Source organism: Aphis gossypii, chromosome 1 (assembly GCF_020184175.1).
Source record: "Aphis gossypii isolate Hap1 chromosome 1, ASM2018417v2, whole genome shotgun sequence".
Classification (NCBI taxonomy): Eukaryota; Metazoa; Arthropoda; class Insecta; order Hemiptera; family Aphididae; genus Aphis; species Aphis gossypii.
The window spans coordinates 55005011-55031838 of NC_065530.1; the positions used below are offsets into that span (position 1 = coordinate 55005011).

Sequence of the window (26828 nt, forward strand, 5' to 3'; positions counted from 1 at the left end):
CATATTATAAATCCCACAACTAACGAACTCAAATTCGATCATGTCGCTAGATTAATCGTACAATTGCATACACGCAGAAGTTGTTATTTAATTAGTCGACGAATAACTTACATTCCAACTTTTTACGTCGAGTGTATAGACGCTGGAGGATTTGAACTTAAATTAAGATTCACGTGACGCTATCACAAGTATCTTGTTCGCGTGTATTTAAATTTAAAAATCCATTAATTTAATTATTCACGTTTCATCAATTGGTAAATCGTGGATATTTATTTCAAATATTTCATATTATGCAGTATCATCGTAAGAAGACAGGACAGTTGAAGAATTCGAAGTAAATAACTGTATACCGACCACCAATGTGTAGAAAATAGCAACTATTTGAATATACTAAATGCATTGAAAAAAATACCGAGTGTAATAAATACATTTATTCGTAAAACAATGCACCTGAAATAAATTCACAGTTTCACGTGTGGTTAAATTCACGATTTCGAGTGAATTTTAATTTTCATATGTACCCGTGAATTTAATTATACCTGAAATAGAGACATCTACTATGTATTTTAGGCATTTATTATATTTTTCATGTTGATGTAGAGGTATTTAGTAAAATAATATAAAAAAAAAACGCTCCTACAATTTCATATAAGCTATTATTCTGATAATAAATGTTATGTTCACTATAAATTGACCGACGTTAAAACCATTAATTAAAAAATATTACTCATAATTATAACTATTTATGCATACAAATTACTCTTTATGTGTTAACAAACAAATTTATTGATTATTATTTTAATACATTATTACATTAAATAAAAATTCAAATCCAATTACTACCATAAAAATAATTTACCTTAATAAAATGCCATTGAAAACTAATTTTTCAAACTAATTAATAATGTAATATACATATATACTACTATTATAATTCCTAAGTAGGGTTTTTTTTTTAGTTAGGTTTATCCAAAAGCTTTTAATATTAAAAATTATTTATAAGTTTGGAAATAAAAACTGTTTATTTTTTTTAAACCCAAGTAATTAGTTATGACTTATGAGTAAATTATTAACTGACGTAGAATATGTGAAACCAATAACCGCAAACGAGTTTTTTTTATTTTGTATAAAATCGAATCATATATTTTGTTTTAATGTATAAACAATAAACGGTAATGTAATAGGTTAATAAAGTATAAAATGAATTTAATCGTAATAGTAAAAGAAAAAAGGTAGACAAGTGGGTACTGCTCTGTTGTATACATTAGGTGTCATATAGGTCACTGTAATGGTTTATTAAATTTGAATTGAATAATGTAATATATATATATATATATATGTATATGGAAAATAATTTTAAACGAAGATGGTCTATCAGCTTATAATCACTAAATATATATTATTATAATATGATATACATCGTATTTTTTGATATAGTTATTAAAATAATTTACTTTTAGTATTAAATTAGATTGATATAATTTTTTCAAAAACATTGAATACTTCATTATACCATTATTTATTAGTGTTTATTTATTTTAATACTACCTTTATATTTATATTTTATATGCACTTTTATTTGATAACACTTTACTCTTATCACTATAAAACAGTATAAATATTAAATATGTTTATAGTGATACTATAACTATAAATATTAAGATATTATCTTAAAATTAATTTTTCAACATGTTTTGAAAATATTAAGAGGTATACGTATATTATTGAATATAGTATAATTCATATTATACAAAAAGTTCCAGTGTAAATTGTTTATGAGGAACATTTATTGCATTTTCCAACCTCAATTATAAAATTTAAGATTTAGTACAATTTATACTACAAAATACATTTTTGTAATTTTTGTGGTAATAATTAACTTAGTAATAATTTTAACTTTAAATTAATTAATATTAAAAAAGCCCTTGTACATTTTTAATATTCTATACTATAAAAGCAAGTCCAAGTTTTTGTCACTCATACAAATCCACACCATTCACCGTATCGTCACCAAATTTTTTACTGTTTTACCTAATAGTTTTCTGGAGGTTTTGGTACCACTTTTGTTAGGGAACATGTTCAATATTATGAAATTTTCAAATGTTTACAGAAATATGTTATTTGTATCAAAACACACAATTTGGTGTAAAAAGAAAACATATTATCTGCGTGTTCCTATAGTAACATTATGTATCTTTATTTCGTTTATTTCAAAAAGGGAACATAATAAGTTACACAAAATAAGTTTTGTGTATCTCCCGTAAAATTAGAATTTTGACGTAGAATAATATGTGCTATATATTATAATAAATTAAAATAATTGTTTAATACGTATAGTTAAGCAATTTTCCATAACCCGCCTCAGAATGTGAATATATAATCGACGATGAATCAATTATTATTGTCGACCTATATGAAATGTGACAACGCATCGGTGCTTTGATAAATCCTGCGGGATTTTAAGTATGGATCACTGCTTTCTAACTACGACACTGACGTACTTAATCTTGAAATTCGTGTAGTTAAAATTCGTTAAAATACATCCAATAATAACGATAACCAATAGAAAAGTAGTATTATAGTAATTCGGTAGCGCGCTGATTGGCAGTATGATGCGAAAACCCGCTGAACACCATGCCCAATGCTGTTGATGTTTAATAACCATTATTATTTTTATTTATTTAACGACGTTATAATATTATTATATAATATATTTCCCGGGTGTAAGAATAATATTATATTAATGTGGGAAAAAAATTGTTTTTATTATCTTTAAGTATTTATGTTTATGAGAATTTATAAACACTTTAAATTATTATTATTTTAAGTAGATATAAGATATGTACACTTTATAGCATTTTATGATCGAAATAAATAAGACAAAGAAACAGCCTCACAATTTGCAAACAACTATTCAAAGGGGTGGAGCACGTGGGTGACAGCTAGTTTTATATATATGTATATAAGAACTATACATTAACTATTAAAATTGCAAGATTTTGGACTCAGCAAATAATTTTAGTAAGACATTTATAAAAAAATATATATATTTTATGTTTTCATGCCCATAAAATATAACTCAAAAAAAATTAAAGTATTTTCAAAATTGAATCAAACGTAGAAAATGATAATCTAAACATTTTGTAAAAATTACAAGTTTCTATAATTATTCGTTTTTTAATCATACAATTATGGAAGATATTTTTTTACTTCAAAGTGTTTCTATTTATTCTTATTTAAAAAAAAAAAAATGTATTAATTATCTACTGAACAATTTTATTTTCCTAAAATACTAAAATAACATTTCTATCAGAAACCTTCTACCAAAATCAAAGCACTTTTACTATTCCAAACACTGTAATTGTAAAAAAATGGAATTCATTACACTGTTTAAAATCTAAAACATTTTACTATAAAACATTTCACTTTAGAAATCATCAATTGTTAGTACCTATCTTATCAAATTTTGTTTGATTTGTAATAAAAAAATATTTAAAAAAATATGATAAACTTCCAAGGGTGACAAATATGTAATAGTCAGTTGCAATTATTTAGATATGGGTAACAGACAAAATTGAATACATACATTTCTTTTAATTATACAATGAAGTCTGACAAAAATTAAAAATGCTTAATAATTGTCCTGCTTCTTTTTTATGATAAATCCATTGTGTAATATTATTTTAAAGGTAAAAAATCCATCTTCAGTCGTCTGACTAATAATTTATAAATAATGATCCACTAATTAGCACATTTTCAATGGATATTTTAACGTAGCTAAAGGATGGATCTAAAACCGGGTTCCATTCACATCTTTGTTTTGCCAACGAAATTATTTATGTTAATAATTATGAATTTTATCGTCACATAAAAACTATATTTTATCGGTAAGACTTTAATGCTACCATAAAATATATTTTTTTTTCAATTCTGCACATAAAAAAATTGTGGACATTTGTAATAAATAGTGTTTTTAATAAGATATATTTTATGTTCACCTAAACATTAAGTTCATTATTATTATAGATTTTTATACAAGAGTTATATTGTTTTAAATATTTAAAATCGTGATTTTAAAATTTTACGTTTATGGATGGCAATTGTATATACCTCAAGTATATCAAAAATAAAAACTTAGTTTTAAAAATGTATGTTTAATATATTTTATGTAAAATAAACTGAGTATTTATCCATAGTTATAAAAAAAATTACATTACTATAAAAAACTGTAGAAAAATGAAGAAATTCAAGTTGGAAGATTTTGATTCTGAATCATTTCTCAGTTTGTTTTTTTTTTTTTTTAATGCATTGATTATTTATTTTTCTTATCTAGTTTGATATATTATTACTGTGCATTATATCTATTCTGCCCAAGTTTTTTTTTTGTTTTTAACTTAATATCGAATGATCTTAATACCTATTTATTAAGCTAAGTGTATGTATATAGACCGTTTTAAAACTCGTTCTACCTTATTAGTGATTTTTAAAACTTGAAAACTTTACTTAAATGGGCACTCGTAACTTCACAATTGCAAATAGGTATTTAATGTATTCTGAATCACCATCGTAGGTACACTATTTTATTATAGAAATAGTTATAAAAGTTATAACAAAGATTATACCAGTTGAAGTTATATTTGCATAATAATTATATGTAAATACCTTCAATTCATAAAATGTATATTATCCTCTATAGAATACAGTAATATACCCATAAGATGAGCTTGACGATATTATATACAGCTGTCGTTATACAATTATTATGTTGACTTACAATAGTTACAATATGTAACAGATGTTATCCAACTTAATATCATATTTTCAAGTTAATCGGGATTTTTTTTTATGTTGCATCAACATTTCAATCCAAAGTTAATTTATATTTTGATTGAGATATCTTATTCGAGAATTATACATACATAATAAAATAATGGTTAAATTCTATAAAATTAGGTACGTTTTAGAACTAATACAGAATGGCAGTACTATAATAAGCCTTAATATTATATGAACTCTAATTCGCCCTTTTTCCTGCGTCTTATTATTTTTATTACATAGCTATAAACAAGTTTAAGGTCATTTACAAACCAGTATTTTTTTATATTGATTTAATATTTGGATCCTATATATGAATAACGTATTTAAAATATAATGATAAAATAATATTTTAATGCACGCATAGATAATAAATTATGTCCCGTTATAATATTTATCTATTTCATGTAAGTCCTTGTTTGACAATGAGTAGTGAAATTCAGATAATAACGGTTATACAAATTGTATACTTGTTAAAAAAATAATAATAATAATAAAACTTTTATCATTTATTAAAAAGCAACATTGGGTTTTAATACTTTCAATATGACGAAGTTCTTTTTTAGTTTTTTTTTTTTATAAAAGGGTAAAATAAATGATTCCGAGAAACAACATTTTTTCTGAAATATATTTGTAATACAATTTGGTTTTTAGTTCTGTTATTGAAGATTTTTTTTAATGGTAAATATTAATAGGTTCTTCCATCCAAGAAATCTTGGTCAATAAGACCTTACTTCAACATTTAAAATATTCTCTCTATTTGCTCCATTGTATTCCACATAATTTTGGTTTTTATAGAACGAAAATTGAATTTCCATGTACTTACAATGGTTTAGCACTTAAGTAATTTGTTTTAAAATGTTCAAGTATTTGAAATATATGATTTTTTTTTTCTTATCAATAATGAATATATTTTGTAAAAAATTTTCCCTTCACTCGAATTGCCTTCAAATGTGATACGTTATATTTAATATCTATCATTATAAATGATTTATTTTAAAAAATAATAAGAATCCAACGAGTATACCTACCCAGAAAATTAAGATAGAAGCTATGAACCCATTAAATTTAGGGTAGCTCCTGTCTACTAGAACTGATAAAATATATTATATAACGCAGTATAATTCACAAAAATAACGAAAATCTAAACATATTTGAGTTATTTTGTACGTACATAATAAACATACATATTATATACACATGCAATAAAAACTGATGGCATTTCGTTCGCACCGGACTCCTATTATATATAGGTGATTTGGATAACTTTTTTTCGACTAGTAGGACTCAAGTATTTTTACTATTTTTTAAGATGCGTTACTACCATATAATTTTATAGTCACGTTTTATAACGTCTTTTACGACTATGTATTGACATAATAAATCACGTTTCTTTTTATAGTCTCATTTTTTAAGTCTATAAAACACACACATATACTGTACTAGTTCTTATTCGTTGTAATGTGTTTACGAAAATTCGTAAATATGGGGTAAAGATAAAATTAGAAAAATCTTAAAAACAAATCTCAGTATATAAGAATTTTCAAAATAATACAATTTAAAAAAATCCTCTACGAAAAATATATCATAGGTGTATCATGTACGATGAATAAATGAATGGTCAATAAATAGTAGAGTACTATTAATAAATGCTACAGTAGTATACACTATCTTTCATTTTGTAATGATTAACATTTTGCTAGAGTAAGTACCTGTCACTACCTTGTATACATAATGCAGTAAAATATAATAGAGTACTAGATATGTATGATTAGCATAGTGATTATCTCAATATGATATTACTAACAACCATAATGTGATATCACAAATTTCAAATACGAATCGTATATTATAGATTAAGATTAAAAAAATTATTTTTCTATTTTATAATTTTTATTTATCAATCGCATAAATTAGCCTTATCAACTTCAACTTGCTTAAAAAAAAAATTGAGCAACTCATAATTTTGAGTGATACCTTCACTATATTAACATTTTGACCAGTAATCAGATATCATTACTTGCAGACACCAATTTTCAAAAAAAATTTTTAATTTTTTTATGAAAAAAATACGTTATGCGTGCAATACATGAAACAAGTATGGTATCGGAAATTTATTAGAATAGAGTAATGAGTACAAACAAAAAATGAACCAAAAATCAATACATGAATATCAAACCAATGACAATTTAAAAAAAAAATTAGTAAAAAAAAATAGTAAAACCGAAGAATACGACAAATAGAATTGATAATTTTACACCCCGTATTAAATGAATGAAAAGTATAATTAATTTCAAATTGCATAAATGTAAACCATATTATCTATATTGATCATTATAATACCTATCTTGAATCCTTATCTAGAAATATGTTTAGTATAAATTATAATATTTATTTTGATGATGACGACGAGAATCAATTACTCACTCCACAATCGCTGGTTTCAGACGAGGTGCGTTAATAAAATCTTACATCGCATGGATTTTTTTTTTAACATATCGTAACTCGATCGTAATTTATAATAAAAACTAATAAAATGTAAATACAATATGATATTAGGGGTGTCGTAGCCGTTGTTATTCATTTGTTATTTGGGTTATAGCACCGCCGACCACGATAATATAATAATATATTATGCACGCATATTATCATCGACCACGGGGATTATATTATACGTGCGGTGGATTTGTATCATAGCCGAATACGATGATAATAATATTATAATTACGTTAAACACCGCAAACACATAATATTGTAGGGTTAACCGGTGGCAGAAACGGTAGTGGAGTCTGTCAGCAATTCCAAAACGATTTAATAACAATATATTAATAAGTAATAATAATCATAATATATAATAACATATAGGCGGCGTATACGTTTCCGCTACGATAAAACAATATCGCAGACGAGTTATCGCCGAAAAACACATTATTATACACCATTTATATTATATAATATATTATTATTTAATAATAAATGTACGTTATGACATTTGGCTCGGAACCGTCACGAAGGTAAACAGGACAATAGAGCGGTACACACATATGATGTATATATAGGTATGGTATCGTAAATAGGTACTCACACACGACGAGATAATATTATTATTATTATTAAATTGTTTAAAGGGGTCGGGACAAATTGCTAGGGACGATTCGATGTGATTTGGAATACGCCGGTGTATTAAAATATAGGCCTCCACCGACCATGATCCACAATATGTACCCTGTGTGTATGGATAGCGTTAGGCTCTGCAATTCAGCCGGACCGGACTCGGAAATCGAATCACGCACACGACCGAGCACGATTCGCGCCGTTCATACGGTTCGTTTAGCTAGATGCACCGCGCACGTGTGTAAACGCGCTTCCCCTCGCCGGCTAATTGCAGTGAGTGCCAGCAAAGACGAGGGATATATACGTGTTTTATTAAGTGTATATGTGCCAAAGAAAACATATATAAAACAAAACATAGCACTTGCGGACACCGTCATGCTGTGTTCACTCCGATCGTCACCTCGGCCGGATCTGGCGTGTATACACATGATATTATGACTTTTGTAAACAGCGGGAAGGCCGCTCAGATTTTTGGATTTCAGTCGATCGATTTTCGATTTTCGTCTGCATTGTCAATAGAAATATCGCGTATAACTCGTTTGAAAATGAAACATGAACGGAAGTCGGGAACACGCTACTACACTGCGTGTTTAGAAGTTTTCATAATATCTTTAGCGCAGCAGAGAGAGTCCGAACATTTATATGCGGTTGACGTTTTATAAACGACTGTATGTGCGTTATTATCAAGCGTGCCATACAGAATACGATTAATAAAATATAATCGGTGGAAACTCTACGAAAACGTTACGAGATTTATAAAAAGTTTTCCTCCGCAACAGGATCGAGACGTCATGGTTCTCACATATTGTTCGCAATTTCAAAAAGTACTCCTCTCTCTCACTCTCTCTCTTTCTCTGATAATAATAATGATAATAATAATGTGATGTGTGTATGTCAGCCGTCATAATGAAACATTTAGAGCGATCGTTCTGTAGTCGAAGAAGTGATTACGAATTGTGTAAAGGAGAAAAAAACCCTATCGCACATATAATACAGTGGCAATAGATTTATTATTTATGTCTCGGAGAAAACATACCTACAATACAACGTGCCTTTATATATATATAATATAGCGTAGGCGATTGTACAGCCAGTGGGGAAGTGTAGAGTAATAAATGCACACACATAATATACAATACGTAATATAATATATATATATATTATAAGGTTTTATAATACAAATACGATATTCGTAGGTACTTGGTTTTTGCGGCGCCGATATATATATACTTCTACCAAGCCGGAGACCGAACTAATGAAATTTCCGTATCGTTGAACTTCTCATCAGCAGTGGTAACCACCGCCACTACATGAGCTGCTTCATATATATATATATACTACCTCCGACACCGCTACTGTTACTAGGCCAGTGGCGATAGACGGCCATGGTAGTGGTTTACGCGGCGTCGCGTCGAGCGCAGTCTTTGCATAATATAATACATACTACCCCTGCCGGTTCTACAAACATCTCACATCTCACTTCGGTTCTCTCTCTCCTTTCTCTGTCTCTTTCCTTCCCTTTTGGGGTGAAAACTTTTAACATTTCGTAAAAATAATTTCGTATCGTATGCATATATGTACGTAAATAATAATGTGAATACAGTATATATGTATAAAATATAAACTCGACAGATTTTAATTTGATTTGAACAATATTTGAATTTTGAATACTATAAAAGTAACTCTATAGTATTTGCCTATTGCTTTGAAATATGCAAAACACGGTTAGGTGTGTCACAAAAAAAAAGTCATTTTTAAAATAACAAGGTTAGGTATAATAAGGATTTGGTATCACGAGTAAAATTCCCAAGAAAACTTCACTAACAATAGCGATTGTAATACAAAATTAATCAGTATTTGGGTATGATTATATTTCGTTTAACCTGCCCGCTCCATCTCTAAATTTTGATAAATTATATATTATAACAAAGGTAAACGTATTATATTTGCAAGTTAATGACACAGAAGCTTACATACAAATATTGCGGCTATCAGATTAAATTATAATATGCATTGTGTGCGCAGGACTAATAATTGAATTAACCCTAGAAAGCACTCCAACCTAGTGCAATGGAATTTCTTCGAACTATTAATACACCGGATCGATGACTTCAATACTTATATTTTATGTTATGACTATAATACTATAAATATTTTAATGTGCGCGATGTAATGCGCAGTGTAGTTCAAAACTGAAAACCAAAAAAAATTATATAATATTATGTATTAAGCAATAAATCTATTAAGTGTTCACTATACAGAGACACGATTTTCTACGGCTGTTTTAATCACTGTATTCCAAATATGTACGGGGTATGTATAAAGAGCACTGAAACATTGTGTTTTATTATTAGATACGATCAGTGTAAAATATATAAATAATATATATGTATTATGTATACATATATCGTTATTTAACGACGAAATAAAAATGTCCGTTTGACAATATAACGAACGAGTTTAAAGGAACTTGCAATATATTTGAATTTAAAACGCGTGTGAAAAAACGTTATACGAATATTTCGGTATACGCATTACGCACACTACAACAAAAGTAATAGCAAACAGGAATTCGTGTATAGACCGGCAAAATTGTAATAAATAATATACATATATATATATTATACCAACATGCATATGAAATTCCAAGGGCAATTAGAAATAAACATTGTTTTATTAAATTACATTTCGGCATTAAAATCTTAAACGTGTTTCATACGTTAATAAAATATTAAAATTCTTCTTGTTAACTTTCTCATAGGGCAAAAGAAAATCCATAACTTATTTAGCGGTGACATAAGTATACATAACACAGATATATAATATAATACCCAGTCAGAAAATCTTAAGTACAGATCACTCATATATTACGTCTTGTGCATTATATATATAATATGTTACCACACAAGACACAAGTACTTATTTTCTCCATACTCACAATAATACATCGGCTTAGAAATACATTATATATGATTGTGTTTAACGTTTATACGTACCTACTATGTCTTTTATTCTTGGTTTTCGTGCGATGGGCGCACTTGGGCCCATACTCTTAGACATTGCAGTGCACACCCCATACTGACCTAGTTCACTAGACGTCTCGAAGGTCGTATTTATTTTAAGAATTATAATTGTCTTGTAATTTTCAGTATTTTTTTTTTTCATGTTAATCTATGGTTGATTATTTATTAGGGTATCTGGGTAGCCGAAAAATGACATATAGTTACACAGTAACGGGACGGTGTGACAATCCGTGATGCAATCATCTATCAGATTTATTTATAGGTGTGATGACTGGTGAGTGTTAGGTGGTAAAAAAAATTGTGTAATATTGTTGTATAATCACGGCTTGTATTACTTTTAATTTGGTTTTTTCATATCTGACAACTGTCTGTTTGGGTGTACACGAAATAATATAACTGTTTTGCTTAAAAATTATAGTTCGGTTCGTAAAGTGCATAGGGTATGATGAGGTACGTCGTACGTGTGTCAAGTTGACATCCCACTAAAACAAATTCTGACGGAAAAATAAATAACTGATGGTTAGATTATGGATATGGAGGAGGTAAATAATGCACTGCATATTATATAATATATATCATAAGTATAATATTTTGAAGTAGAAAAGTACGTTGTATCATAATAATTCCACCAAAAAAATGTCAACCAAACTCGTACTTTAAGTAGGTGTGTAGATAATAATATTATTATATTATTATAATACTATGTTATTTACCAGTCCTTCATCTGTGAATGCATAATGTGGTATAAAATATTATTATATCAGAATTTTACATGGAACGCAAAAACAATATTACTAATAAGTAATAAGCATTAAGCAACCAAAATCAAAACCTCTACCAGCACTTTAGAATGTAAGTATTATTATTATTATTATGAATTGTCAATAATTGATTATTTTTTTACTTAATACAAATAGAAATAAGTAGGTATATAGTGTATGAATATAATTAACATATTATATTTTAATTAAAAACGTTCAAGCAAAAATAAATTTATAAAATGATTTAAGATAATTAAAACGCTTAAAATGTCCGTTAAATGTATCTGTTACTAAGAAAAGTTGAAATTCAAAAAATAATTACTTTTGGTATTACAATCGTCTAAAACAATTAAAATATTATTATTTGTGTTAGAATAACATTATATAGTCTATAGATTTAAAAAAAATTAATTTATAAAATATAAAGAGCATTTACGGGATGCAAAACATCGCGCACGTGGATCCTGCGAGTGACACCCTCGTTTTTGTTGTCAATTATCGAGACAAATTACTCGGTTATTCCAAAATGACGACAATAACAAGAACAAAGTACGGGCAACCACGATAATAGAAATGTATTATAATGTATATTATAGTCATACGCACACTCTACAGGTACACAGACAACACGATATTTTATACAGTGTATAAGTATGTTATATTCGCCCAAATATAATTGTATCTGCGTCATAGTATATATACGCGCGAACGGCGTGTAGATAAATAATAGTAACACGAAATAATACGTTTTTGGCGCTGCAGCTAAGCTGTCGGCGAGCAACAATGTTGTACACGTGAAAACATAATAATAATAATAATAATAATATGATACACGGCCACAGCGGGCCAGCGATAATTCATTTATTTTACAATGAACGTTCATTGCTCATATTATTATTATTATATATATTACCTATTATATTACGTGCATTGTGTGTGGATAATATTACGATATGGCGTGTGTGTGTATATAGTGCACACGATATTGCATACGTTCACGGAGCACATCGTTTTCCACGAGTCTTGAGTGGAGTCCATCTGTAACACACTATGGCGTATCTAACCCAAAACCTCTCGTACGGATAAACGGATCCGTTTACTCTTGATCGATAATTAAAAAAAAAATGAAAACGAAAACATTTTTTGAACACCTAGACACGCGATCGTTCAAATAGTAAAATCGTGGCTTACACGTCGATTTTTATACTTGGAAAAACGGCTGTCCATTAGTAACACTGCCCACCCTCCGTCTTATCTATAGTAATAGTAATTGTAATAATAGTAATAGTCGCGCCAACGCAGCTAAGCCGTAAGCGACGACGTGTGTTTCATCAATCTGCTTCCGAATTTGATTTCGACACACGCACAACGTCGCACGACACTCGTCTGTACCGTAGATATATATACACACACAATATACATGCATACACATGCATATACATACATTATACGTATATACTATTTCGCGTAATAGGTTTTACGTACGGCTTGTTGTACCTATATGGTTATAATATATCGCTACGGCGGCGGCGCCAATGTGAATTTCACACATCTGTTGTTTGTACCGACAAATCTCGACGACCGCATACCAAACACACGCGAGCGCACGCGCAAAAATATTATATATGACGTACATATTATAATAGATGGAATAGCTGTCACTTCATACGACACGTCGTCGACGAAAACGTTATGATAATCAGACGACGGTTTTGAGCGCGAGTAATTATTATTTTTGCTCAGACCAAAATATCGTATTGTATATTATTACTATTATTATTATTATTATTAAAGCCACGGAATACAATAATATTATCATTTTCGGCCGCTGCGGCACGTTTACAATACGGACACGTAGGACCGTAAAATAATAATAATCGTAAATCGTAATAATAATAACAATAATCGTATAACACGTTGTAATATTGTAAATGTCTCTGGAGTGTTGTATGGCCGTCTCCAATCCACCGCCAACCCCCCCTTACATCCAAAACAGCCCGCCGGACTATCGGGTGTGAAACTTACTAGATCGTCGCCGAATATTAGGGGAAGGAACCAACTCGCGTGTAAGTATTTTGACGGTGCCTCTACTACCGGCCGCGCAGACTCGCGTGAAATCATCGTTGTCGAAATATAACTATTAATTACTATAGTATTATAATATAGTACAAAAGTTGCACACCCTTTTTCATAATAAATTGAATAACAACATGAATTTTTTTTTTCAAACTATATATATATATATATATTATATTGTGTAGTATAAGTATATATAATAAAAAAGCCACAGACTTTTAATAGAATATATACACAGCTGCGATTACGTTTAATACTGTAATGTTGCATGTACAGTGTATACCTCTAACGTTTAACACCATATGGGTAAACACTAAAATATACTCAATGGAGTATCACCAAAAACAAAGTTTTCACATATTTTCTCTATTCTGAAAATATGATTTTGTTTTTTTAAATTTTCATTTTTTCAACGTTGATTTAAATTTGATAACAAAATATATTATAAAGTATTTTATGTAAATTCTGGATTTAAAATTATATGTCACATAATATTTTACTTTTTTCACGCAATAATTTTGGCGTTTAGTGCAATCTAGTTCCACCGTTCCAGAGTTTGAAATATACCAACAAGTGATGACTGATATCGTAATTGAAGCAAATAGTGGTTGATATCGACATGTAGCAACAGATATAGCAGGCAAATAATGACAAAACTATTCAGTACATCAGTTTGTAAGATCTTAAACAAAAAAATTGTTTTTTAAAAGAGAAATATTAGTAACGAGATACCGATAGTCATGACACGTTCATTCGAAATGCGTACGAATATTATAGCATTTAGTTATAAACGCATGAATATTGCAAGAAACTGGACAAAAGGAATATTTTACTATCACTTCTTATATTTCATATTGACACACCCTCTTTTGCAATTATTTAGTGTTCGTGTAGTTTTCTAAAAACGCAATGTGCGTATATACATTATAAATCAATGGTGAAACTAAACATTATACATAAGAAACACAAAATTAAGTGTATTTATAGCATCGACCTTAAACGGTATTATATTATAATATTAAAATGTTTGTTATATGACTTATCAGTGAGATTCCGGTGAGTATTGTTCCACTCATAGCCTCACCATAACTATATATGTTATAACATAATAGAGCATATACCTGAAGTTGGCTCATACCGACCGGATCAAATAATATGATGCAAAAATAGCTAGATGAGACGATAATATAAAATATAAATATTATTTTTTCTAGCAATATATTGTACTTGCAATGTATACTGTTGCAACAGATTCTACGTTTACAAAACTTCTGAAAATTCAACAGCCGTCGACGGCAATGTATTGTGTGCACAACGAAAAACACGAAGACACGCGTCTCTGCATAGGTTATAATATTATGTTTAGATACACGTTGTGCATATTATACATTATATCATCGCATGTAATAATAATGGTCGTAAATCCAACACTGCGCTGTACTAACGATGTAATGGTTTACTTCCAAAAACTGTATGAATAATTAATTGCTCGAATGGTTGGAAAGAAAGTTCGCTATAATCACAGTATATATTGCAATAATTCCATGTATTACAACGATAGTAATCTAATTTAACTTATCGAAATGCCAAACTTAAAACGAGTCTCACCACTCGGCATGGAGTGAAACCGAACTGAACTTATAGTACGAGTATTATTAATCCAAAATAGGAACCGATATTTTGAGACTAAATTTTTCCTGTTATTATGATTTGCATTTCAATATCATTGTTTAAAACTGTGTCTGTCACTAAAGGTTAAAACCGTGATTAATCGTTACTTAAATTTCACTGTGGAAAGTGGGAATCTGAAACATTTAAAGCATCGGGGTTTTACGGCTCCATTACATATTTGTATATTTGTATTATATGTTGATTCCTTTGAATATTTGAGTATATTTTTTCCACCGACTGTTTATAAAATAATTATCAATATTATATCGTAGGTATGTATTTCCGATTCTTCTTGTATTTTTTTCTTTTTTCTAATAAATATATAAAATAAAAAATATACTAGTATATATATAACATAAAAAAAATAAATTAGTAAAAACTATTCTTTCTTAATACCTATCGAATTTCTATACTTCGCTGACAAACTAATATTTGAATACTATATAATATAGTATATATTATTTATATTGTTACTCGTTCTATTTTGACGATAAACTCGATTTAACACCTTTGAAAAATTAAATAATATCAATTTATGAAAAATTTTAAAAGTAAAATTTTCTTCCATGTACGAATTTAATTATTATTGAATATTCAACTTTTTTATCAAAACTTTTAGTACAATTTTATAAAATATGCATATTATTTGCTCTAGATTATAGAGATGTTTTACATTAATTATATTATTATTTATTAACGTATTAGATGTCTTTATATTATTTAGTACTAATTTTAATTAAGCTTAAATAAACACTGCAATATAAAAAAATATTTATTATGCACAAGCACAACGCATATATTATGTGTAAATAAAACATTAATAATAAAGAATTTCCTTTAAAATAATTGAAATTTGTATGGTATGGATATTATTCATATTATTCGTGCACATTTTTTGATTTTGAGCAATCATTATTATTATATTGTTATTTTTAAAGGAAGAAGTTTTGAAAATAGAATATAGTCTTATTAATTGATTAATTAATATTGAATAAACAGGATGATCTTATAGAGAAGAAATTTTTAGACTTGTATATAACATATCAAGCAAAACGAAAAAAAAACATCAAATTTTATTCCCTATCGATTTTGATAAATCTAAATTCAATTAACTTTTGAAATGATAAAAACAATATCTACAAAGTTTAAAAATATCTGATATAATTCTGATTTATAATAATGAATGATAGTTGATAAACGATGTATTTTAATCATAAACAATTTAAATTTAATATAATTATCTTTTTTAACAACACTTAATTTTAATAATAGTTGTAAGACACTTCATTATTATAAGGTTACCTAGAAAAAATGAATAGGTGTCACGAACAGTTTTTACTATTTTAAGTAGGCAAAAATGTATAAATTTTACATAATTTATAAATAAGTATAATATTGTGTAGGTATATCCTATAGTTAATTTTTTTTTACTGGAGATTGTTATAGGTACTAAAAAAATGCACAGCCTAAAAATTGTGCTTTTAGAATAAAACTAAAAGCACGTTCACTAAAATAAATATTTATTTATTACATTACATACATTTTACATATTTGTATACCAATAAAAATAAAAATAAGTCAGCATAAATAACGAATTCGTTCATCATAATATTCTCGGTATCACCTACACATTTTTGGAATGTCCCCTAGCCATAATACATATCTATGTCAAAAAACATTTTAAAACATTAATAGATTTCAAAATATTGGTGTTGTTCAATAAAAATATCACCCTAAATGAATATACATTGAATTAATTATTAATATATTAATATTCATGAATACATAAAGTTGTAGGTACTCCAATTCAATTAAATTTTAAATAATTAGAAAGTTATTTGTCACAAAATGTCTAAAAAAAAAATGAAAATAAAATAAAGTGTACTTTGTATTTATAATTAAACTGTTTTCCGTAAAATAAATATAGGTATTGGTAAATCCACTTCAGCTGTGTACTAAAATGTTCAAAATATATTTTATTTACTTATTTTCATTGAATGTGTGGGTTCAATTTAAACAGTGCATTATACAATATATAGGTTACCAAACAAATTAAAAGTATTTTCAACATATCTATAGTATATTAGTATAGATACTATACTTCTATTTCTATCATATAAAATATGCTACATATATTACATACACTATACAGTATACAGGTAAAAAACTAGGTCTCAACAGTTAATAGTAAAAATAAAAAGGTTGTTAAAGCAAAAATAATAGAAATGAGATACATTCTAAAAACATAAGCACTGTACAATTTGTAAGTGTGAATAATTTAAAAAATATATTGAATTATACTTAATATCCATAAATAGAAATTAATAGCGATAGAAAAATAAATTTGAGTTGATATTACTATTTTTTTTTATTGAAAAAGTCGAAAGCCTAACATTACAGTAAATACATACACGTTTTTATGAAAAAAAAATACTTTTAATATCCAAAAGTACTGTATGTGTATATATATAATAAATACTATCGAACAAAAACTTATTTGTATTGTGAGTGTTGTTCCATTAATGCAAATGCTTGTTTTTGACCAGTTTCTTAAAACTAAACGCTTTTATTATGGATTTAAAATATTGCAAATGTGATAAAAAGATTATTATCTAAACTCTAAAATAATTATTTAAGTCTTTTAGCTAAAAAGACTCTTGAAAAACTGATGATTCTATATTAAATAAATATTAAGCCCACGTACCTACACCCTAATTATAGTTAATATTCATATAATTGATAAATCATCATTAAATATTGAATGATCTGTAAACAAATTGTACGATATACTTATAAAATGTACCCTAATATCTAATCGAAAAATATCTTAACCTACCTTGATGTAAAAAAAACAATGATCAACGTTTAAATGATCAGCTTGTAACAACATTTAAATGTTGTAGTTTAAATAAGCGTGACAAACGCCAATGCATAATCAAACAATTTAATCGAAACGCTTAGCTAAGAAGAGTGTCAATATCACATTCAAGCCCTCATCATAGAAGAATTCAACACCGGTAAATCCTTCAGAGATGGATAAGATTAAATTGAAAAGTAGGTATCTACCTAAAAAAAAGGGATATTATTTTCGTGAATTTCAAGTAAACATGACAGTTTCATGCATATTTTTAACTATTTTTATCTTTGTAATATTTATATTTTTCATACATATAGTTTAGTTACAATACTTTAATTTAATTTTGAAGTTTCACTTTTTTGATGAAATAAATGGTAGTTTCAAAGCAGAAATAAAGATAAGTTATGGTTAAAATATTTTGATAAATATTATAGAAATTTCCACTTATTTTGAAATCTGTACGTCATTGAGTTTCTTTCTATAATAAACAAAAAAAATCTAATTAAGTGTTTTACATATTATACATATTTTTTTTTAAGTATATAATCAAATCAAAATAATTATATTCTATCGTAATAGTAAAACACTAAAAAATTAATATTTTACTAGGTAATTAATCGACTATAAATTTAAAAAAAATATGATATGATGTATAATGAATTCTATCATATATTTTAACATTTTATTTCGTCTATACATTATACATATAATATTTGATTATAAATGCATTATTTTATTGAACAATATTTAATATAAAATCAATGTAAAAAATGTATTACATACAATGTCTATAGTTGTTTAAAACGCATTTTAGTAAATACAATATATTTTATAACCAAATTATTTAAGATTTTTTATGAATGAATATTATTTAAAACATAAAAAAATAATTAAGATATTAAATACATTATGGTAATATAATTAAGATCCCGAAAAATAAAATTTTCTCATGAAGTTTACCTTATAAGAATGTTTATTTTAAGTTTAAATTATGAAAGAACCATCAAATCAAACGTTAATAAAATCACATAACAAAATATAGTTTACATAGAGAATTTATTTCATTTTATATTTATTTGAACAGCTTCTGATAAAGAACATAAATAAGATAATTTGGCAAAAATCCATTTAAAATAATAAGCAACATGATTTTTAATAACCATAATACATTTATTACCTTCAAAAAAATAACTAACTAACCAAATGTACATTATTTAAAATGTTATACAATTAAAATTGTAAAAATAACACAAAAATCTGAAGATACTTTTTACTCAACTATAATTTATTATTATATTTGTTTAATAATAACTATAAAAATAATAGTAATATTTCCATATCCGTATTTGCATTATACGCATAGTATTGTAACCAGCATTTTAACTATTTTAGTAATAATTATAACTGTATCATAACTGTAATAATTATTCTATAGACAATAATTATAAATTATTTAATAATGGATAAAATCAAGTGATATAATCAAACTGTTAACAATAATTAACTCATGCATTTAAATATACCTAATATATTGTTTATTTTCAGAATATTTAAGAAAATTATATGTTTATGCGTCAAAAACATTTCATGAAAAAATAGAATTATGCATTGTTAACAAATAAAGACAAGATTTGAAAATACGAAAGATAACTTTATTGTTAAATAGAGTTTATAACTTTTACGTTGTTAATACTTTTTAATTCTAATTTTAACTATAAAAGTTGATGAATAAATTATTCAATCATTGTTTTTATAACTAATGAAACATTTTAGAACCACAAAATTTCTTGTCTAATTACGTAGGTTATTTTTTTTTTTTTTAACAATAAATTGCATCTTTTTATTTATTTATAGATAATTTATTTTTATAATTATATCTTTATATAAATTAGAAATTTTAACTGCTATAACAACTATAAAGATTAATAAAGAAATCTAGCTTAAAATATATATGTTTAAATACATATTATTTTTAAAAACTATTCGTAAAAAATAAGTATCAGATTTTAAAATAATGTAACAATGATAGTGGCATGTTTTTATTAAAACAAATTGTACATGCCATCATTTAATTGATAATTAAAATCATCAAAAAAAAAAAAAAAAATGTATTCATAAAATCAATATGAACACAAACAATTTAAATTAAAAGATACTAGGTACCTATACAAAGAAATTAAAGTTTTTCGAACTTTTAAATTAAAATCTTAAATAGGTATTTTTATTGAATTAATGGTAACAAAATTAGTTGAATATTAAGAGGAAGTAGTTCATATAAGTAAAAAATGACTTTTTAATAAAAATCCTAGCTTTTTTTACATAACAAAAATTTGTTTAGCATTTAAACTTTAATTATAACATATTTATAAAAAGGAAGTATTTGATATTTTATATAATAACTAATATTTATAATACATAAAAGTTCTGAAATTATAAAGTAATTTAAAGTGTTATACTCCTCATCAAATAAAAATATGTAATATTATGTTTTTTAATTATTTAAGAATCGATGTTATATATTATTTTTAAACAGTAAAGTGTCAAATTATAATTTATCTGTTTTTTTTTTTTTTTTTTTTAATGATATAAATAAATTGTTTATTAAAACTAATAACTACTTACTACTTATCATGCAATAATAATAATAATAATAAATGAATTATTAATAAAACATAATTCAATTCAGTCCAATTTAATTATCTTATAAAATATTTTTATTAAAAAAAAAAAATCATTTAGGTATGTGCTTTAATATATTTTAACTAAATTATGAAATTAAACCAGTCCTATACTTCAACCTTATTGTTTGGAAAAAATGGTATGTTTATTATGTTAAAATAGAAAAATGTACAAAATAGAATTTGTATAAATATAAAATATCGTTATGCTATTTAAATGTCATAACACAATGTAATACTTAAATTCTTAGAATATATAAAATGTACCTAATAAAAGTAAGGTGTGAAAGTATTTTGTTTTATCAGTATTGCATGGTTAAATTATATGTAGAAAAAAAGTCGCATTTATTATACTGAGAATCGGCTATACAACAATTTCACACAGCCTCTTATACTCTAATGACCAATATACATTTAACACATTGATACCAAACATAATACAACTTGGGAATGTCATATACACTTCCAGGACAGATAACATTTTATACTTAGGAAATTTTTGTCTGTATTATTCAGCCAAAACCTCAACTCCACTTCAATCGAATTGATCGTCACCGCCAATTTACTCAACAAGATAATATAACTCTCTCTATCGTAGATGTAATTACACTTTTATAATATGTATTGAATTTATTTCCTTTCCAGTAAATTTTTGATATTATCTGACAGTTTCCAAAATCCAAATATTATATAGATAGATAGTTAATACTATCACTTATATAGTGTGTAAATTTAAAAAATATATAAAAGCAAATACATTATATACCGATAAAACCCTTAACTGTTCGATTTTTTTTTTTTTTTTAATGTTACGTTAAATTTCTAAAAAAATATATTTAATGAATAAAAATGAGAAATTGAACCGTTGTAATAAAAAAATAAAAAAAATAGTATAACTTCACGACAAAGGATAACCTTTATAAAAGTCTTTTTTGAACGCTTATCTTTGAAGGTCTGAAAAAAAAGATTAGGTTAAGAGGATATATCGACCTTTGGCACATTTGTCAATTCATCGTAGAAATTCGTATTTTTTCCTTCAGATAGTCCATGCAATATAAAGTTACTTAGACACACAATGCTTGCATTGTATCTGAGTGTCCTAAAGCCCATCAAATACGGTCAGAAGACTCAAGTTTTAATGACAAGCACTTGGGAGGACACTCACAACGAAAATATATATATATAAACATATATATATTTCGTTGTGTAAACGACACTTTAGTGGTCAAGAAAAATAACAAATCTCCGAAATTTTTTTTTTACTATTTCAAGCTTATGCGTTTGTTCCATAAAAATGTCATTGTATGAACATTTTTATTTTCAACTACTGCAAGATCACAACGGTATACAAATATATTTTAATGACTATACAAACGAATACTACATTAATATTAATGTACTGTGTACAGTGTACACATTACAGTTCCCGAGAAAATGATACACAACTTTCTAATACCTATTAATTATATTATTCAAAGTATACACTATTGAATATACTCTCCTATATTACTATAATTATAAATAATATTGTTTTTCTATAATATGTGATAATTTTGTTTATCCTATACGTGTTAATTTGAAAGGTGGATTAATTTTTCATTATAGTAATTAATTGACTTAAGTTTTGAAAAAATTTGATTACAATAATGCATATTACACATTAATATATACATGGATGATCACTCACTAGTATTAAATATATTATTTTTAATATGCATATTACATACGATCTATGAATAAATTGTTGTAAATTTAAATAAAAAATAATATGATTAAAAATGTTTTAATAGATATTTTGAATCATAAGAAATTATATTTGTTTTATACATTAATAATTGTTAATTGGAGGAAAAATCTTACAATGTAAAAATAAAGTATTATAATATAATAACTACCTTTTTAAAATTTCACTTATAATAAACTTATAGAATATTTCAAATATAGTTAAACTTAGGTATTTTACAATACTTACATAACATATAAGGCGATTTTTTTTATCAAACAACACTCATTATTTCGAAATGTATCAATTTTTTTGTAAATATTTTTTAACATACCTAATTTCAAGTTCAAATAAAAAACATTTAAAAAAATAATATTTCTATAGTAATAATAGTTAGTGTTTTACTTTTTTAAATAACAATTTAAAAAAAAAATATTTAAAAGAATTTCGATATTAAAATTGTATATTATATATGCATTTTTCATTATTTTACGCTTTGTGATTTGGAAAAATTTTAATGTTTCAATTAAAGTTATAAAAATATCACTGCTTTGTCTTAAATTTATAGTAATATTTTAACGTTAAAGTTTATTTTAAAGCGTTATTAAACTATCTTATCATTATATCACTTATTTTATGTGAAAATTCTTACATGTACCTAAATTATCTAACGGAATACAAAGTTATTCGATATAAAAACTCTTCTGATATTATTAAATTAAAATCGTACTTAATTAATGAGTTAAAAATAAATTAAAATGAAAATTAATGAAGTATCATAAAAGGAAACAGGAAATATTTTCTCTCTTATGGTATGCGTTTATTGCAATATATTTTGTATGTCCGTCATTATGGTTGGCCTCTATTTCTTGACATTTTTTTTAGAATTCATGATTACGTGATGTTATGTTAACAACATAAAATATAAATTTTGAGGTGTAGAAATAAATACTGTTGTAGGAATTAAATTAAAACAATTGATCTATTTAAACTATAAATTCACACTTACATTTAGATAATATCTTAAATAAAGATCCAATATTAGGCCTATTTAAACTAGCAAAAAAATGATTTTTAAAACATGTTCCTATATTATATATTATGTTGTTATAATGTCTTAATACCTTAACAAGTGCAGTATTATTTATTCTAAATGTAGTACTAGTATACAAGTTTTTTTCTTGTGTTTTATTGTTTAATGTTTATTGTAAAAACGATAATAAACAAATACAAATATCCAAAATAAAACTATAATTCTTTTAAACTTTATTATGTATATAGTTATTCAATATCTTTTATTGTAAATATAAAAAAAAATATATTAAACGTTTATTATACACAATATACTATAATAATAGGATTAAAAGTCTTTAAAATTGAAGACATTATATTATTTTTTATCTATTCTTTTTTAATATTATTAAATTAAAACTCGTGATAAAATTGGCAATTAGAATTTAAGTTATATTAAAATCTAAATCCTAATATTTGTATAGATATTTCACATCGTTAATAATTGTTTACACTTATTAAATTTATAATAAGTATGAAACTATTATAATTCAAAGTGCATTAAATATTATGTAAATTGTACACTAATTTTAAAATCTGTACGGTACTAAGTTTCTTTCTATACCAAAAAAAAAAAATCTTATTAAGTGTTTTATTTAAATTATAATTTAAAAAATGTATATACTCAAATAAAAAAAAAAAAAATATGTTCTGTTGTTATGATCAAACACAACAAAAATTAATATTTATATTAATTATTTGACTATAAATTTAAAATATATAATATACAGCATTTGAATTCTTTCAATATTCTTTAAACTTTTTATTTTTTGCCTTATATAAATCAATTAGTATTGTATTTATTTTATATAATATTTATTTTTTATTAAAATTGTTATAAATTATTTTTAAAACAATAGTACAGTTGGATTTATTTTATAAATTGTGATTGAAAATAAAGTTAATTATTTATCACGTTTTCAATGTTTCAATTTTACTTTATTATACAAATAAAAAGCTAAATATTCAAGACCAATATTTAATAAATCCATCGCATTATGCTAATAAAACATTAAATTTCAATAAAATATTGTACTACCTCCCGTAATTTCCCTGTATACTTACCTACAAAATTAAAAGTTGAAAATAGTTTTAAATAAAATATTTATCAATTAATATTATAAAAATAAAAAATTAGTTATTTAAATGTTTAAGACAAATATTTAATTTTCATAATATTATGTAAGTATTTATAAAGCTACTTCTGATATTTTTTTAAGGTTTTGACCTTTTAAAACTTATATTTTATTAAGTTTATGTTTTACACAATATATACTTCAATATTCAATCATATACCTAATATATTAGATCTGTACTCGTTATTAATACGCGTATTTACTTTATTCCATAGAAAACATTTTAAAATGTACACTAAAATAAATGAAATAAGAATGAATAATAGTATTGTGTACCTAAAATCAACAAAACTACAAATTTATAAACAATCAATGGATAATAGTAAGTTAATAACATCAGAAATTCATGTATTCGACAATTGATGGGTGTTAAGTATGCAGTCCCAATGTACCTATATAGATAAGGTTATTTATATTAGTTAATTGTATTTTAAATTCAAAAATAAATGCAAAAATCGAAAATTAAATTACTAATACAGTTCTTGAAACTAGTTCGTTACAGATAAATAGGATAATATTTAATATAATTTTATATACTATCACTCGTCTTATTGTCTTAATTTTACAAATGTAAATAATTGTAGAATCGAATTTTAATCTACTAATTTTTCGAAATCGAACATAATATTATCAATAAATATTACTTATATAATATGTGTAAGCAATTGATCAATTTTTGCGGTTCAAAACAATAGGTTTCGGAATCGATATCATTATTATAATATTATTTCAGATTGCAAAAGATGTTAATGTCTTAATAACACTCGTATTATTATATAATTACTGAAAAATTAAAAATAACAATTCAATTAGATATTACACAATATCATCACAAAGTCGTTCGTGTTCGCAGGGGTAAAATTTGCGTGAACACAACGTCGATGCTATTAGACGGTGACTAAGTCTTAGAATACTTTACCGATTCGCTACGTCAAGAAGGTGAGTGTAACGTAGTATATGATAAAAATAACGACGATTACGATTATGAGAAAATTATTATGGTGTTTAATTTATTGTGAATCACTTACTCGGAATTCGAAAACCGACTAAAGCAGCGACGGCAGCGGCGACGATTGCAAAGTACGTGCGAGCAGTTTTGTTCAAACGACGACTCGGTAACATGATTCTGACGTCGTGGTATGAGACACGTATCCATCACGGGTTACCGTGGTAAGGCAGCCGATGATGAAGTCGGAATGGATCGGCCGATTCGGTGAACTCACCAGTAAACATTTCGTTACGCGTTACCAAATATTATTTTACTAATATATAATTTGTTAAACGTGCTCGTAATCGATATCAGTGTCGCATACTGTTGAAATCACCAACTTTTCGCGGAGTAATTATTAACAGTAGTCGGACTGTTGAGATCATCCCCTGGCAGAACCGGTGTCGTGCCAGTGCGTAAATAATAATATAACACGATTTTCAAATTGCACCGTTTGAAAAGGTTAGTCGTTTCGAGGAAAACAATTATAACGACGAAATCAAATAGTCTCCGTCTATACGTTTTTAAAATAGTGACTTTTTGAATTTTTTTTTTTTTTTGTTTTTGTTTTTGTAAACGTTTTCCGAGTGGACCACAACGCGCGCAAGCAGACTGCGCTCTGGGCGGCCGCTAATTGGCACCGCCGCCGAGGGTACATCGCCGGACGCCCGCAACGACGCCTGGTGAGCACACGTGTTCGAGTTCGATGTGTTTTTCGTGCAGCTTTTTTTGTACCTAACAATGCAAAATTGTATTATTATCATGGAATTATGTATATAGTCTGTGATTTTTTTTCAGTTTTTCTGACTATCCCGTCAAAAATGTTACGAGCTCTTAAATATTTTAATGTAAAAAAAAAAATGTATGTGATTTCATTGATACTAAAAATGCTCCGAAACACCGACACAAACCTAT

The 26828-nt window shown here is 26.0% G+C and overlaps 1 protein-coding gene across 1 annotated transcript in view; it reads right to left on the minus strand.

The window, feature by feature from the left end:
- The window catches only part of LOC114125235 (uncharacterized), a 74014-nt gene extending 47475 nt beyond the window's left edge, over positions 1-26539 (minus strand). Inside the window, exon 1 of the mRNA XM_027988796.2 lies at positions 25954-26539. Within this exon, the coding sequence (XP_027844597.1) occupies positions 25954-26047 (94 nt within the window). The 5' untranslated portion in view covers positions 26048-26539. The remainder of the gene's footprint in view (positions 1-25953) is intronic.
- Between the last annotated feature and the right edge of the window lie 289 nt (positions 26540-26828).